The sequence below is a fragment of the Onthophagus taurus genome, chromosome 7 (genome assembly GCF_036711975.1).
Source record: "Onthophagus taurus isolate NC chromosome 7, IU_Otau_3.0, whole genome shotgun sequence".
In the NCBI taxonomy this organism is placed as follows: Eukaryota; Metazoa; Arthropoda; class Insecta; order Coleoptera; family Scarabaeidae; genus Onthophagus; species Onthophagus taurus.
Genome location: NC_091972.1, coordinates 40,666,024 through 40,684,255, shown reverse-complemented (window position 1 = coordinate 40,684,255; position 18,232 = coordinate 40,666,024). Strand labels below are relative to the sequence as shown.

General features: G+C 34.0%; 2 protein-coding genes across 2 annotated transcripts in view; one reads left to right on the top strand and one right to left on the bottom strand.

Annotated features, from left to right (window-relative positions):
- LOC111419979 (BIR repeat containing ubiquitin-conjugating enzyme) overlaps window positions 1–14,249 on the bottom strand; it is a 39,472-nt gene extending 25,223 nt beyond the window's left edge. The window contains exons 1-8 of the mRNA XM_023052884.2: window positions 13,996–14,249; window positions 13,736–13,917; window positions 13,547–13,672; window positions 9,745–9,983; window positions 7,453–7,904; window positions 5,075–7,397; window positions 4,123–4,928; window positions 16–398 (exon numbers count right to left, since the gene is read on the bottom strand). Of these exons, the coding sequence (XP_022908652.2) occupies window positions 16–398; window positions 4,123–4,928; window positions 5,075–7,397; window positions 7,453–7,904; window positions 9,745–9,983; window positions 13,547–13,672; window positions 13,736–13,917; window positions 13,996–14,194 (4,710 nt within the window). The 5' untranslated portion in view covers window positions 14,195–14,249. The remainder of the gene's footprint in view (window positions 1–15; window positions 399–4,122; window positions 4,929–5,074; window positions 7,398–7,452; window positions 7,905–9,744; window positions 9,984–13,546; window positions 13,673–13,735; window positions 13,918–13,995) is intronic.
- Window positions 10,017–11,064, top strand: LOC111419989 (dihydropteridine reductase-like). Its single transcript, XM_023052897.2, has 3 exons — window positions 10,017–10,220; window positions 10,285–10,621; window positions 10,685–11,064. The coding sequence occupies exons 1-3, from the start codon at window positions 10,089–10,091 to the stop codon at window positions 11,005–11,007; spliced, it is 792 nt and encodes a 263-aa protein (XP_022908665.2). The 5' UTR covers window positions 10,017–10,088; the 3' UTR covers window positions 11,008–11,064.
- Window positions 14,250–18,232: the final 3,983 nt, after the last annotated feature.

The following is an 18,232-nucleotide window of genomic DNA, read 5'->3' as shown; positions in this document are numbered from 1 at the left end:
AATGTTTCCCATTACCTTCATGTATCTAAATAAGGGTGGTGGCTGTAAGTCTGTTAAAACTAGGTCTCTACTGCCAATATCTGATGAAACAACGAGGCGTAAAACGTCGGTTTCTTCATTTTTCAACCACAAGTCGATACTAATTGATACCAAATCATGATATGCCGGAATCATTACATCCGTTAAAAGTGTAGGTTGTCCAAAATCCAAAACTACAAATCGTCGGGCTCCCGAATGCATTCTCTCGACGACAATAACTTGCGCGGGTGGAGGAACTAATAGTTGTTGTAACGGTAATGATTTGTTAGGCGATAAGATTTCTTCGACTCGTTTTGTTTTCGTCGATGTGGAAGAAGATGGCATAACGTCTTCATTAAGCATTACATAAGTATCTAAAACTAATGAATAAAAATTGGAAATAACGTGATTTACAAATTTTAAACTAAACTAAGCTCTTCGGCAGATCAGTTTCCTATATGATGATGAATACATTATGGGTTATTGTACAAAAATTGATTTTAGTAATAATAAAAATGAACTCCGTCTGGAGAACCGATTGGATGGACTTAGTAGCCTAGGATAAAGCATCCTCCTTTAGGAGAAGGGTTGCTAGGTGAAGTCAGTTACCTGCCTAGTGTAAAACCTTCACTGGGCTCACAAAACTAAAACTGATTGATACTCAGTCTCGGATACCGGACGCATAAACCATATGACGAACACAGCAGAAAACTGCATCATCAGGTTTGCCTGTTTTAAAATAACATCCTGGAATGGTGTAGATCAAGAAATTACAATAGAAATGAAGTAACATAACATTGAGATTTTTGTGATTTCTGAAAAAAGAAAAAGGGACAAGGCACAGAAAAATACGGAGATTATGTTTTTGTATATAGTGGTGCCAAAGCGAAGCAGAGATACTACACTCTGGGGTGGGCATTCTATTGCACAATAGATACACACAAAGTATTGAAAACATCGAATGAATTAGTGGCAGGATGCTAAAAGTCTCCTTAATGCTGAACAGCATTTTTATCCATCTGGTAAACACCTACCATCAAAAAGCAATCATCTATCTACAATTTCAAGACACTATGAACAAAATAAATGATAGAAGACAAACCAAGACTGCGCCAATAGAAACTTGACAAAATTACTTTAAACATCTCTATTCAGCCGAAGAACTACTCTGTAGATGTTGAAGCCAAACTTACAAAATTAAAGAAAAAAAGTCTTGTGGAACTGATAACCTAAACTAAAATAAAGAGTGAACAAGTTGGTACAGAAATTTTTAACAAAATTCTTCATGATTCAACAGTTCCAAAGGAATGACATAAAATATTAGCATTCCATAATTTAGTAAAAGAACAAAAAACGCGTCCAAAGAATTAGGGGGATATAATCTAAACTACAGAACCAAATAACTAATGCCTAAGTACAACAAGGTTTCAGATACACAGTATTCATAATCAAACAGATAAAAGAAAGGTTTATTAAGTTTGACAAACCTACATTCATCAGCTTTGTATATCTTACCAAAGTTTTCGACAAGGTCCATCTGGCACACAGCTAACAAACAGTGTGTTATGCAGAAATAATCGCAGGAATACAAGATGACCTATAACGACAACTGCATCACTTTTTTCAAGTAAGCCGCAAACATGGGCACTTCCGTTGATAATACCAAGCCTGCATGACTGTATGACTACTGCGACAGATCAGATCAGATGTCAAAACTATTATCGGATTCAAAAGTTATTGCCTCTCACTTTGAAGGCGAATAACAAAAAAAATTACTCCTTAGAAAAAATCGAAACCACCTTTGTTGGACGCGAAATTTAATTCTTTATAATGTGTAATAATTTCAAATTTTTTTCTCCCACTCGTATAGGAATTATTACAGGTATAATGAAAAAATGTACGCGATTTCGGACGATCGGCGAAGAAGCTCGACTTTGCGATTTTTTTACACGGGAACGGTTCATCGAAAAAAATCTAAATTTCGACCACACATTGCCTAAAGTGTACTAAACATGCCCCAGTGTTCTTATTTTTTAATTTTTCTGACACATTTTCAAAAAAAACTACATTATGTGAAGTAGTGATATCTCGATAACGCGTTATCGTATGAGATTGAGGCTAACATCATTTTGACCGCCTGATGAAATTGAATAAAACCCTAACCCTCATTGTACATGAAGTACTCAACGGGATTTTATAATAAGAGTTAAATCAATCCGCGCGAATCTATTTCCGCTGGTGTGAGGAGCGGAGGAAGGTTACGCCGGCCGGGCCTCTTCGGCATTATGTGGCGGGGAGACATCTTCAAACGTATAGGATAGAAACGGCTTAAGCACACTGTACACATTTTTGTTATTTTTCAAATAATTTTTTAAACAAGTCACTACTTTTTACTGGTAACCACAACAATGTATTGTCTGCTAGATTAGCAGTATCACTGTTATTATTCGTAGGTTTATACAGGGTGTATCTGAATGACGTGCCCAAACTTCAGGGGGTGATTCAGGTCGTTTAAAAAATTAAACCAAAATTTTCCGCCATTTTTGGAGGGGTGTAGCTCCTTAGGGGAGCCCAAGTTGCCCATGGTTTATATATCAAAGTACTCTTAAAATTGCCTAAAGAATCACCCCCTGAAATTTGGGCACGTCATTCAGATACACCCTGTATACGGTTTTACAGAAATGAAAACAACAACCAATTTTTCGATTATTTACGATTATTCTGGAAATTATATTGATAAGACAGTTTATATATAAGTAAATTATATATAGTAGAATAGTGGTTTATATACAGGATAATTCAAATTCGACCCCCACCATTAGGATCTCAGAAACCATAAGAGATACAGAAATGGTTAAATGGGGGCAAAGTTGCGTATCTTAGAGCTCATCATCTTTCAACTAAGTTTTTGGATCTAGCCGTTTTAGTTTTTAAAATATGGCCAAAAAACAAAAAAAATTGATGTTAACCTCAATCTCATACGATAACGCGTTATCGAGATATCACTATTTCACATAATGTAGTTTTTTTTGATAATGGGTCAGAAAAATCAAAAAATAAAAACACTGGCATGTTTAGTACACTTTAGGCAATGTGTGGTCGAAATTTAGATTTTTTTCGATAAACCGTTCCCGTGTAAAAAAATCGCAAAGTCGAGCTTCTTCACCGATCGTCCCAAATCGCGTACATTTTTTCATTATACCTGCGACAATTGCTATACGAGTGGGAGAAAAAATTGTAAATTGAAATTACCACACATTATAAAGAATTAAATTTAGCGTCCAACAAAGGTGGTCTCGATTTTTTCTACGGAGTAGTTTTTTTGTTATTCGCGTTCAAAGTGAGGGGCAAAAACTTTTGAATCCGATAATAGTACTGGATGACAAGTTAATTGAACAAGTCATGCAATTTAACTATTTAAATGTACACATATCTAGCGCCCATGATCTAGTGAAAGATTTGAGGAACCCAATTAAAAAAGCATCCAGAGTGTTAGGGCGCTTAAGAAATACAGTTTGGTTATATCTGTATATGCGAATAGATAGCATAGTTCGAATATATATGTATAGACGTTTATAAGACCGATAATAATATACAGAATAGAAGTGAGAGCAAAAAAATGAAGACATTGACATCAATAGTGACAAAAACAAGAATGGGCAGAATGAGAAAAGAAGCTTGGATATTAGAGATCAATGAAACATTCCTTACATAGTGAGATGGGGAAGACAGAGGAAAAGAGAACATGAGAATTCCGAAAATCGTGATTGTAAATAACCCCCAACTCAACACCACCTGGGAGGAACTCCAAAGGCACGGTGCAATAGCTGGCATTTGACATCTCAGGAAATAGTTCAAAGGCAACAACTTCAGAATTAACAGATCGACAGATGTCTAATACGAAAAAGAGTAATGTTATGTTAGTTATGACAAAAAAGAAACTTTTTGTTTGATCATTCAATGTATATACAGTTATATATTAAAAATAAGCCCCTATTGAAATGATCTACCGAAAAACTGTATAACGCCTCCAGCTATAAGAATTGCATAAAACCTGAATTCTTATTTGCTTTATTATATATGTATATAAATAATTTTACTTACGCATTTTGTCAAATTCTTCTATTTTATTTTTGTTTGTTAATGGTCCAACGTACATTTCGTAAATACTATGATCAAGCACCGGAATTTGACCATTAGATACAAGAGGCTCATTTTCTTTGTGTGTTGTTAAATTGTGTTCGAATTCGATAAACTCTAATTTCTTCGTACCGCTATTTTGTACATTAGTTAGCGTAACTGGAACGATAGTTGGAACTGAACTAGTACCAGCATCCGCTCTTTCCAATCTAGTCCCATCGCTGGCAAACAAACAAGAGAAATGTAACGATTCGGTTTCTAATAAGCCCCGAAACATTTTCGTTGGCGATAAGTTTTTCAACTTTATCTTCATATCACCAGTTGTTGTTAACACATCTTTAGGATCTAAATATTCTTTATTATGTACATAACTTGTTTGACAATCGTTTGGTGTAACAATTGTTTCCCCAGTGACCACAGAAGTATAGGTAATAGATGAATTGCCGGATTTCGCTGTAATTGGTGGATCCATATCGAATAAGTCCGGTTCTAGAGGAGTTCCGTACAGTCCAAATCGACTTCGAAGCAATAAGTGGTATGGGTTAGACCTCTTTTTAAATTCGTCCGCAATGTCAGTTAAAAGAGAAATGCATTTTCGCGATAAGACGTCGCATTGGTCTTGAGGGGCTATCTTGAATATTAACACAACTAACCATTGTAAGCTTCCAGCAGATTTTATTTGTTGCACCGAATTTAATATATTCAGTATTGCGTCAAAAACGTATTTATCAAAACGATCGCATATTACTGAATTTATGTTACGAGCACCACTAGAAAGAAATTTAATATTAATTTTAATAATTAATTCTTCTAAAACAGTTGTTACATCTCAATTTGGAGTTAATTAATAATCGATAATTTTAGGAATTAGTATAAGAAAATAACAACCGTTTTTGAACAGAAGAAATAAACTTACTGACTACAAGTTACAATAAGTTTTACGCATTTGTGCGCAATACTACGATCAACCAAAAGCACGCATTGCTTTAATAGTAGATCCAAACATCCTTCAATAATTCTAAGAATTTCATATTGGTAAGTAGGGGATTCAGTATGTTGACTCCTATTTCTAGTTAATCGAATTGAAGCGATCCAATTTAAAATATCCAACGCAATCAATCGACTTTCTTCACATTTTCCAGTCGTTGTTTGAACAAGAGACTGTATAAACACGTTTGACTCCAGCATACTACTTCTTTGAGATCTTTCATGCGCAATTTCCGTATGTTTACTACTAAATACAGTAACGCTAAGTTCGTGGATGCAATCGCAACCCATATACTCTTTCCTATTAGACATTTTTTCTTCTCGCTTCGATTTAGCCGTTCTGGATTTACTTGCCTTTTCATCTCGAGCAATGTTAGTAACCGCTTTAATGTGAAGTAATAACGTTCTATTTCGTGATTTGAATAATTTCGGGCTGGTTAAAGTGACGCAACCGGATTGCTCGCTTAAATCTAAGCACGAAGCCAAATCGATCGGTCCGGCTAAGATATCAGCGTTATGTGACCGAAGGTATTCTTGAGAAGTTACTGGGTTTTCGTTATTACGTAAAGCATCGAATGAAACTACTTCGTCAACTGCAAATCGCACATCCCTTCTATGTCCAATACCGCTGGTGTTTTGTCGCAATAATGTTACTTCAATGCTAGGATTAACAGTTCCGGGTTGTAACGAAAAGTAAACGTCAACATGACCGATTGAAACGGGTGATGGTAATGTAATTTCGAATATGTGTTCATCCCACGTTGTTGTGTCGTTTTGTAGTCTCCACGTTTTCGTGTACTGATCATTATCAAGTTGTAAGTGCTGTGGATGCCGTCTTTGGCGTTGACCTTGTTGCATGTCACTCCAACAAGGGGGCACCACAGCACAAAATCCTGGTTTGAACGGTTCGAAATAACACAACGATTGTAATCGTTTTAGTTCAACGATTCCAATAACTTCGGCAGGTTCATGAAAACATCTGGTTAATTCGTCCATTTCGATAGGTTCTGGTTGTTGCGAGTGAAGACTAGGAAAATCAATGTTAGAACTGAATAAATCCTCTTCATCATGATCTTCGGTTGAGTCGGTGTCGGCGTCGTTTAACGCGTAAAAATGCAATGCCCCCTTAGCCGTAGAGGCACATAACCTTTCTATACTGTTACAATAGGCGGCTGAAACAATACTTTCGTTTTCTAACTGGGCTACGTAAATTGTTCTAAGGGTACATAATTCGATTATTCGTACGACACCATCCACGCAAACTAAAATAACTGTTCCCTCAATAGTCGTTTCGGGAGTTTCTCCTGGACGTTCTAATTGATTCAGTAAACTAACTTCAATAGGTTTCTCATTAGGACTTAATTCACGTACTAATACTGGTTTTTTTGTTAATTTTACTATGTTATCATAAAAATCTAGCGCGTACAATAACAAAACGTTTGTTAACGTATTTGTGGTGCTTGTCAATATAACCAGAATATGTAAATCATCTTGTGTGGTAAACATATCTGTCACTTCTAAATCTGTTCTTCGTTTATATTCGTCAGGTATGCATACACATTGAATGCACCTCGGATAATTTAGCTGTTGCAATTCTTTATTATTCGCTACGTCTATTATGTGGTCCGATATAGTTTTTTCAACAATGTTACTAACATTTAAAGGTCCATTAGTCATAATGCTATAATCGGGCGAAACGAGAATCGAAGTCGCTTGAGCAGCATCCGTTTCCGTTTGCATTTCTATTGGGAGCACTCTTGGTCCTGAATGTTTTTGTGTAATCGTTTGTGGCAAGAATATTTCGTCGCTTTCCCCTGGTATTAAATTTTGATAGTTGTTTGGTTCTTTGTTCACAAAAATTCCGACGTCGTTCGTTTCCTCCAATTTAAGCCCCACGCCAAATGGAAATATGTAAGATTTATTAACATCTTCATTATCTATGTTTTGGTCGTATAATTTTTCGTAAGTGTTTTCTTTCTTGGTGTGCGTAAAGTCGTAAACAATCAAATAGAGTGAACTTATTGTTTTGTTGCTTTCCAATTCTTCTTCTACATCCATAATATTAATTGATGAGTTACTTTTATTTTGCTTGTTTAAAGCTTCAATAGGGGTACTCTTTCTTAAATGAGCCCCAGAACACTCAACTTTTAACGCCCCGATTACAGCAGGTTTTAGAGCTGACGTATTACATTTCGCGGATTGATCACTAACTATGGTTACTGCAGTAACTTTTCTCTTCATTGATCCTTTAACTGTAAGAAAAAAAAAATTATTATTATTAGAGATTGTTGTAATTAAAAAAATTACCTTCTTCGGGATATTCAGCATATAAAAGTGGCAATTCAAAATCCTTAGTAAAATAGTCAATGATATACGAGTCGTAAAGATTGACGAAAAACGAATAAACACGATGCACCTTTCCAGAAACATCCAGAATCGATATCAAAGCTTCTCTATTGGCCGTCGGTAATAAATGTGACAACCTGCTAGTTCCTATTACACTGACTGGAATACCTCGAAAACAAGCATCAAATGCTGGGTTTGTAGCGTACGTAACTGAAAGTGGAACGTTTTGGGTATACTCGCCCATTACAAATGGACAAGTGGGAGAATGTCTCTCGTGTTCGCTCCAGGGTTCATCCGTCCGTTCCCAACAAACTAAACATACTGAACAAGTAAAACACATTGCGCGATCGTCTCCCGATGAATTCGGTTGGTGATAGAATCCGGCTTGAGCCATTTGATCTGGTAATGCCCATCTAGTAGAAAATCAATAATTGTATGGGAAAATGAGGAAATTTCAAAATAAGATTTTGGGTAGATGACAGTTTACGTTATTGAAGTTTTTTGCAATATTATTTTCTATATTAACTCGTTGTTGCCTGAGAAAGAAATTCAAAAATACTTTTTTTTTAATTCTCTAACATTGTTTAAATTTTCTATCGTTCTGTTCCAACCTAAATGGGGTGACCATTTAGTATCCAATACGGTTTGGGGTTCAAATGGGGTAATAACAACACGCGACATGGTCTTCAGCAATCGTCGCATAGCCTTTGTAACTTTGTTTGTACATTGTTTGTTAATATTTTAAAAAAATTATGCCGAATTTTATGTTTCTATGTGCTTTCGTTCTGTTTTCATCAACAGAAATAACGTGTTACCGAACTTTTGTCACACCCTGTAGAATATCTATCTGATAAAAAGCCTTTTACTAACAGTATACAATATAGGAAACACCTTAAAAGAAACGACAAACATTTTGTTATCATTTCTTGACTCTCTACCGGGTGTCCCTCAAAAGTGGCTCACCCCCATATTTTTCTTTATTATTGGTGATATAAGAAAACCATTTGGAATGCATAGTTAGGTCGCTAAAACGGATTATTACGACATGAAATTATTCTTTTTATACTTCCGGTTACACCGGATGTGAGTACTAATTTCGCTATTTTTTTAGATCTATAATTTTTTTTTCTTCACTTGGGTAGACAGTATAATTTCACATAACTTTTACTTGAAAAAATTTTCACGATGGCTTATAATTTTTGAAAAAAAAAATTATTTTCCTTATTTTTTAACGTTTTAGTACCTTCGGAAAATCTATTACAACTTTTGACGCATAGTAGTTAGGTTAATAGTACAAACTACGTTATATCCCTCTTGATTTGCTATTCCTCGAGCAGTGATCACTGCTATGCTTTAGTTAGTGGTCCTTTTTTAATAATGGTGTAAATTAACAGTTGTATTAAATTAGTTTTAAAAGAAAAGCGCTATCCAACAATTAAATTTAATTCAATTGTAAGTTCAAAAAAACTAATTTTCTAAATTTTCAAAATGTTCCCGCCTCGATTTTGATTTAATTGTATCTTGCGTATTGTCGATCTAACGACTCGACGTTATTCCTGCGGAGATATTTAGGTAATACAATTTCTAAGTCGATTTATTTTCTAATACCTCACGAGACCTTACTGGTGTATTATACAGCTCATTTTTGATTTTGCCCCATAAAAAGAATCTAAAGGTGTGAGGTCAGGTGATCTGAGAGGTTTTAACCAAAATAAAGTAAACAATCCAAATTATAATGTATCATGGACATTGTAAGTTACAATCAGCTACAGAACATTTACTGTAAAAGAACAAAAAATAAAGAAAAAAATAAAAAATCAAAAATAATTGAATTAAACTTAATTGTTTGATCGCGTTTTTCTTTTAAAATTAATTTAATACAACTGTTAATTTACACCATTATTAAAAAAGAACCACTGACTAAAGCATAGCAGTGACCACTGCTCAAGAAATAGCAAATCAAGAGGGACATAACGTAGTTTATACTATTAACCTAGCTACTATGCGTCAAAAGTTGTAATAGATTTTCCACTTTTGAGGGACACCCGGTATAGTTTAATAAATTAAAAATAGTGTCGGTACTTATAAGTACAGTGAGAGAATAATAGGTTAAAACAAAATCATGATACCATGTCGCGAATTTCTAATTAATTATGTATTCCTCTCTGCATATTAAAACTTTTGTATAAAATTCGTCATAATCGAGGACAACAACGCAAACTGTTATTTACCCAACATTTTGTTAAAATTTACTTGTAATCCATATGGGGCCAATGTGTGAACGTTTCTCTACGTATAGCCTCACTTGCCATGGCTCGACGATCAGTAGTTACGTTTGATTGTGCGCCCATCAAATCAGCGAGGCGTTCTTGAACGGCTGACGCAACTCCTAATTCTGGAACGTGTTGGTTCTTTAATAAAAGTTCTGTAACAGATGTGGATGCCGCGTCTCGAAGGATTCCCAAAGGAAGTTCCAAACATACTGTGTTCCACTAAAAATAAGATTAAATTTATTATTAAATCATTTTATTATCAAAGTAGCTGATTAAACATACAAATAAACTGTCAACATTTCAAAATTATTGTCACAAGATAACATGGCGGGTTCAAATTACAATGGATATTGCTTGGTTTATGGGGGTGTTGGAGCTTTAGGTAGCGGGTGTGTATCGCAATTTAAAGCGGCGAATTGGTGGGTTGTGTCTGTTGAAGTTTGGAAACCAACAGTGGTAAAAATATTTCTATATTGATTAATCTAATCTTTAATGCATATTAATGTCTCTATCCTTTCAGGAACCTGATGAAGGAGCAACATTAATTGTACTTCACAAACATAAAGATATTGTGAGCCAAACTGTAAACGTTGAAGCTGATGTCAACATTTTAATTGATACTTCCAAAAGCATACAAAACCAAGAAAGTGAATTACACGAAGCTATCGGTTCACTTCTTGACGGTAGTTTATTAGATGCGGTTGTTTGCGTTGCTGGAGGATATATTCAAGGAAATATAAACAGTGATTTCGTCGAAAGTTGCGAAAGAATGTGGGTGCAAAATATGTGGCCATCATTATTAGCAACACAAATAGCGTCAAAATATTTAAAAGCGGGAGGAATGCTTTGCTTAACTGGTTATAAAACGACTAAACCTGATCAAGAAATAATAACATATTCATTTAATTTTTTTATTTTAGGTGCTAAAGCTGCTTTAGCATCAACTCCGCATGCAATAGCCTATGGTTTTTGTAAATCAGCTATTCACCAATTCACAAAAAGTTTGGGTCATCCCGTAAGTGGATTGCCAAAGGATACTTTAACAGTATGTTTGTTGCCTGTAACTTTAGACACTGTTATGAACAGACAAATGATGCCAAACGCAGATGTATCGGGATGGACTCCAACCAAATATATAACAGAATTAGTTGTTAAATGGGCGCGAGGAGAAGACAGGCCAGCTAATGGTAGCCTAGTACAATTTGTTACTCAAAATTTTAATACGGATATTACTATCTTATAATCTAATCAATACCATGTTACTTTTTATTTCAACAATAATTACAATTTAAATACACAATGTTTACATTTGTTATAAACGATCAAAATTAATTCAAGATGGTCCTTTTAACTTTGAGCAATTAAATATATAGAATATATACACATTATGATTTAACCAATACAATAATGAGAATTTATAAATTAAAGAATTTGTTTTTTACATTAATAACCTATCATTAATGTACTGTAGAATCCATAATTTTTTATCAATTGAATTGTGATCAATAAAAGTCTGAAAGAACACCGGCCAAAAAAGGTTGTTTTATTACATATTTAATTATAAATGTGACCTGTCTTTATAAAAACCAGAAAAAAAATTATTTGTGATCACCATGACCTTAAAATTTAAGAAAGAACCTTGGAGAAGAATTCAGGAAAAACTTACAGAGACAACATTGCAGCTATGGAGGCTTCATGGAAAAATAAGAGCCATGAAAACTCAACATGCCATCAAACCAATGTTTCTATAGCTTAACGTAAAACAAAGATTACAGCCTGCAATTACAACTGTCTCCTATATTGCAAAAAAAGTCAGGATACTGTATGTTTCCGAAACTTTGGGCAGAAGTGAAGGAGAGGACATAGAAATGTCTGGTAAATTCTGTTAGAAACTGGAAAAACTAAAACATGTTATTAACGACTTAAGGCATGCCTTATTTTTCCGAGTCTAATATTATAAACTAGTGCAGGGAAACCATTAAAGGAAACCATAAATATCTCGCAAGAAGTAAGGCAAGGATGCGTATTATAATAGAATATATGGGAAAAGACAGTCTGATAAGATGGCAGCAACTGATGATTCAAGTGAAAAGTGTTAGTGATGTGGTCTCGATATAAATTTCGACAAAAATCAGACTCCTTCGTTGTTTCGTCTTTTCTGTCTTGCTACATTGAATAGAATCATAGATCTTGACCAAAACAACTATTAACAAAATGGCAGCTTTGCAAATGTGGCTTTTTCGCAGAATTTTAAGAATTTCATGGTTATAACATGTATCTAATAAAGAAGTCTGTCGAAGAATGAGGAAAGACACCGAATTAATAATTACGATAAAGGTTCGCAAACTGCAATACCTCGCTAATATAATGGGGAACGAGAAAGTATGTGATTCACTACAAAACATATTGCAGGGGCAGATTCATGGGAAACGTGGTCTGGACTGACGGAGAAATTCTTTGCTCAAATATATTAGGACGTGGTTGTGGTTTTCAACAACAATAACAGGACTATTCCGCGCAACAGTGAACAAAGTTGTGAAAGTGAGAATGATCGAGAAGATCCGGACAGATAAGCATTATAAGAAATTGTTAGAAAAGATTTCCATTGATCGACCTAACATTAATTATATAAACCTGAAACTGCTTATCATATTGTGGCACATCGACCGCAAGTGGCCTCAGCTGTGAAATTGTTTGTCTTTTGACTAATTAAGCTGAGATCTCGCAAGCGATCTTGCAGCTTAGTGATTAATGTTATATCAACGTAAAACTAAACATCATATTGTAATGCTTTGACTTTGTGAGGTTAACTATTAACAGTGATTAGTATTATATCAACCTGAAATATTCATTGTACTGGTCTACTGAAAATCTTGAGCGTTTTACAAACGTAAAGAGAGTTGATAGACCCTTCTCAAAAAAATTTAAATCCCAAACATGATTTCTTAAATTTTCATCCCTAAAACATACGCATTAGGTTTTGGTAATAAAAATGTGATACTTTGTCCTAAAGTAGAGCTTTATGCTCAGCAATTTAAAAATAATGTGTAAATGGGACAATACAAATTTTAATTTATTATCGATTATATACCAATTAAAGATTTTTTTTGCAATTTTCACGCAGAGTTAAATAAAAAAGAATGTTCATGATTCATCTTGGGAAGACTGAACAGTAAGTATTTACCAAGTACTTTTGCACCGTTTGCAGTGAAGGGTTATTTAGCAGAATGCAGAATAGATTACAAATGAAAATAACTCAGCTGCTTTATATTTTAATAAAAATGTATTAGACATACCTCTGATTAATATAAGAGGTATTTATATCGCAATTGTATGTGAGTATCATACTCTCAATGTTTTATGTTAATTTTTCATTGTTGCATATTAATGTTCTGATGGACCTTTAACTCAAAGATGAAAGATAAAGATAAAAATATTTATCCATCAATAAGAAATAAAACCAATTTATATAAAATAGTAACTGTTCATTAGGCAAATCATGTTTACTCTTTGATCTCTTCCACTTTAGAAGCAACATGATCTAGAAAAATTTAAATTTACGAAGAGAAGAGATTTTAATTACTGAACATAAAGCATGCAAAAATAATAACTAAATGATCCCAAGTTAAAAGGACTACTGGGCTTTTAATGATTTAGTTGCTTAAAAACAGTTTGTTTAGATAATATATATATTTTAACTGTACCAATATTGTTAAATAAATAATTTATATTTCTATATTTAGCAAATATTGACGGTAAGCGATGAATATTAAATGACTTACTTTTTGCGCTTTGATTCCTTTTTTTGCTTTCTTTTGGGCCTTAGATATTTGATCAGTTAACTCATTTACAACATAATCAATAGACGAGGTACCAAAAACAGATAAGCTTTTTTTTAGAATTTGAGCCTAAAACAATGGATAATTTTTAGAAATATCAAATTTACAAAACATCTCCTACAAATGACTCACTTCTGATAATAATAACTCCAATTTAATGTCATCCTTAGAACTACCAACCGGTTTTTGTAATATCGTATCTAATAAAAGTACACCATTATAATCGGAACGAACACCAAGAGCTTGTCCATCGCAAAAAAGTACTCGATCTTGCCCCGGCACATACCTACACGTAACGTTATTTAGGTTCTTAGCTGTAAACAATCGTTGTCGGTTAGAAATGAAATCGTACAAGAAAATCAATTAATAAACAGCGTGTAATCAACGTTTACCTGACAAGTTACTGGTGTGAAGAACAACACCCGAGTTGACGTCAATAATGTGGACCTTCCCTGACTCGGAACAGACGATAATTACGTTCAGGGACGGGTGGTAGACGATTTTTCTTAAATCTGTGGCCGCGTTTAAGTAACCGTCCTCTTTTAACAAACACGGATCATCAGCCATTTTGCTAAACACATCTTGCGCCATTGAAAATCACCATTAGTAAAAATTTGGCAGTTGCCAACTGCAACTTCACATCGGTCAAGTGCTGCCAACACCACAAAAATTACAACGCCAAAAATCACTTCTATTTTTGAGTTTCAAATCTACATTTCAAAAACTTTAGTTTATTTGTACAAGTATTATAGTTTGCCTTACCCGCTATTTACGAGAATTATTTTAACACGGTTTGCTTATTTTTCTTCATCTACTTTATACTAAAATCTAAAAGCAACAGGATGTGGTTATAATTGAACTTTGTGACGACACACTACATATGTACATACATACATATGTATACATATGTAATCATGTTTAAAATGATAAGATATTATCAAGAAAGGTACAATAGCAAATTAGCATATTATTTATGACTTTTTTTAGAGAAGTGCTAATAAAAGCAAATTAAGAAGGTGAATATGCATAGATAAAAAAGAATGACATACAAAAATCACAAATTGGAAAAACCTCTTAATTCATTTCGATACGATGCGATAGATGGAGCTATTGCTGTTAATTGGCATCTACTTTAGCGACGAATTTTGGGATTTACCTGACTATGTACTTCGTCGATGTATAATTATTTATAAATGTTTATAAAGGCGGCTCTAAATGAGTTTTCTTGTGGGTGCTGTTTTGGTTGTTATAGAAACCCACAAACACTGACTTAAAAATAATGCAGAAAAAATAAATAATGTAGTACATAATGTGCAAAACATTTTTTAAAGTTTTATATGAATACGTGTACTGAAGACCTGTCTCACACAATACTTTCAATACTGTGAAACAACATTTTTTTGGAAAATAAATAGAGTCTAAAATATATTAGTGCAACGCTTTTAGTGTGAAGTTTGAAAAATTTATGTAATCTCTAAGTTAACTCATAAACATATATTTAATTAAACTATAAAAAAAGATTTTTCCATATGATGCTAATTTTGTGATTGATGCAAAAAGAACCTATAGAAATATTTAAAACCACAATTAAAATATTTACAACCTTATTTCAATCACTTGGACAAATACCAAAGATTGGGTTGGGTTGTGACATGATTTTCTTGTACCCAACTCAAGCAATAACCTAATGACTCGTTTCTGTGCCACAAACACGCGATTCCACTTGGTCGCAGTACGCCATACCAGTATATTATAACAAATAGAGTAGCACACTGCATAATACATTTTTTAGTTACGGGATAGCATAATAAGCCGAATTCATTTTCTTGCACACCGCTTCTATGTGATTTTCAAATAATAGCCTGCAATCTGAGACCAGACAATCATTCGTGTGTGTTGCGCCAATTAAAATTCTTCAAATTCAGCTCGACGTTTATAAAAATTGATGCAAACCGTTTTATCAACATTCATCATAATCCTATTATGTAGAAAACACACCAAGTAGAAAATTTATTAATAATGGAGCCAATCTTTAAGTTAAACATGCATAATCAACATAATCAAATAAGAAAGCTAATTTTGCTTGTTCGTGTGCGATCAGTTATTCATTTCTATTTCGGAAATCTATGCTATATTATTTATTTATCATTAATAATTATTTCTGCTTTTTACATTATGTTGGTAAATGTGTTTGTTAGCGTTACAAGCAGGTTGTAGAATGCATTGGGTGATGTGCCTGTCATGAGTTCATGCTGAATGTTATCCATCCTGAAGATGAATGATAAACTACCGGCTGAAAGACAGCTGTATGTTACGTTCTTTTCCGCCCCTGTCATCACCTATCATACTTGAAGCGTAATAATAATAATAATAATAATATTCCTTTATTACCCAACAGGCATAGCCCAAAAAAGGATAACAATATATATTACATAATGTAATAATACAATAATATGTATCTGTATGTGAGAAAAAAAAAACAAAACTTACAAAAAATTCAAGAAATTAACAATTGACCGAATTATAAAGAAAAAAAAATAAAAACTAAATAAGTGAATTTACATGTATAAGTGAATTTACATGCAGGTGATCACTGATTGTCTGGAATCCTGTTGCCCACTTTACAGAGAGTGTATGTTGGCGCCCGTCTCATAATGTTTGTCCTAGCATAAGGAATGACGAATACGCAGCTATATCTTGAGTTACTCCTTGGAACAACAAACCCTAGTCGCTCAAGAATGAAAGGGCAATCGACGTTATATTCGATAAGCCTTTGTAGAAACCTTTCATAAAACGTGTTTCTTCCGTCCATCAAGGAAATCATATTGTGTCGTGCAAGCAAATCATTTTGTGGTATACCTCGCTCAGGGTAAATTCCATCAGATTTGTAAGAAAGAAATTTTAAGAATCTACGATGGACTCGATCAAGGCTTAAGAACTCACATACATATAAGGGACTCCAAATCAGGCAAGCGTATTCTAACTTACTCAGAACGTAAGCACAATACAAGGTCTTTAATAAGCTGACACTTGTGAAATATTTAGACATACGCATCACAAAACCTAGGGACCTAAAGGCCTCCGAACACACATTATTGATATGTTTTTTAAAATTAAGACTTGCATCAAACAGGACCCCCAAATCCCTGTACTCCTCAACACGACTTAAAATGCTGCCAGCAATATTGTAAGGATATATGCATGGTGACGAGCATCGGCTATAAGTAAGTACACAACATTTATCTATATTAAGGTTCAGTTTGTAGGTCTTACACCATTGCACTATTGTGTTTAAGTTGTGCTGCAGCTTATCTGCATCTGCCATCGATGAGACTTCGGCATAGATCTTGATATCATCAGCATATCCCAACATCCGACAATCAATTTTTAGAAGTAAGTCATTTATGAAAAGAATAAATAATAGAGGGCCCAAATTTGATCCCTGTGGAACCCCTGAGGTAAGAGTGAACTCATTAGAAAAATATCCATTGTAAGCAACATAACATTTTCTATGTTGCAAATAAGAGGCCAGAAGTTGAATTGCTGAATGAACAAATCCGAAAGAGCTCAATTTATACAAGAGAATTCTATGGTCAATCAGATCAAAGGCTTTGGATAGATCAGTGTATACAACATCCACCTGCCCACGTCTATCCAAGGTGCTACAGATAAACTCGGAAGTCGTAGCCAAGTTGGTAACTGTAGAGCGACCGGAAACAAAACCATGCTGGGAAGCTGACACAAAGGGGCACGTGCTGGTGTACATAAAAGAATTATGTAAATAAAAAACTTTGCTTTTCAGAAGGGTATCTTTTATTTTCGGCTCTACCGGTTTCGACTAATTCTTTCTAGTCATCTTCAGGAGCAATAGCCACGTCTGTTATACTTTTAATTTTCGAAATCTGGAATCATCTCTTATTTCATCAGTACTCTCTTGAATTATTTTCTCTATTTTTATGTCTTTTCTTTATCTTTAGTTCACGTTGAATGTTATTATTAGTAAAGGTTGCTTTATCTTTTCAAAAGAATCTTTATCTTTTCAAAAGATAAAGCAACCTTTACTAATAATAACATTCAACGTGAACTAAAGATAAAGAAAAGACATAAAAATAGAGAAAATTTAACAACATTTAAGAACGAATAATTCTAACAGGATGGGAAGTGATAATATTAATAAATATACATAAAAGAATATAATAACTTTTCAAATAGTTTAGTTTGGAAATGATCGAAATTGGTCTATAGTTTGAGAGGGACGTACGATCATCCTTTTTATAAACAGGCACAATTCTTGATCGTTTCCATCTTTCAGGAAATTCACAGGATGTAATGGACAAATTAATAATAAATTTAAGAGGGCAAGCAAATATATAACGGCAATCTCTGACCATAAAACTTGGCAACAAATCATCTCCAGCAGTATGCTTATTAGAAAACGTTGCCATTAATTTAATTAGCTCCTCTTCTGTAGTGGGATGAAAAGAGTATGGCAACGGATTGAAATTAGATTCAGTGAAAGTTCGGTCAGTAGATACAGTGTGAACAGCAGAAAACATGTCAGCAAAAGCATTTACAATATCTTGAGGATCGGCAAGAACATTGCTCTCACTATCAATCAGATTACAGGGT

Coding starts and splice junctions, on each gene's coding strand:
- LOC111419989 (XM_023052897.2), top strand. CDS start 10,089: ATGGCGGGTTCAAATTACAATGGATATTGCTTGGTTTATGGGGGTGTT. Junction 10,221..10,284: donor AAGTTTGGAAACCAACAGTG/GTAAAAATATTT, acceptor CTATCCTTTCAG/GAACCTGATGAAGGAGCAAC. Junction 10,622..10,684: donor AGGAATGCTTTGCTTAACTG/GTTATAAAACGA, acceptor TTTTTATTTTAG/GTGCTAAAGCTGCTTTAGCA.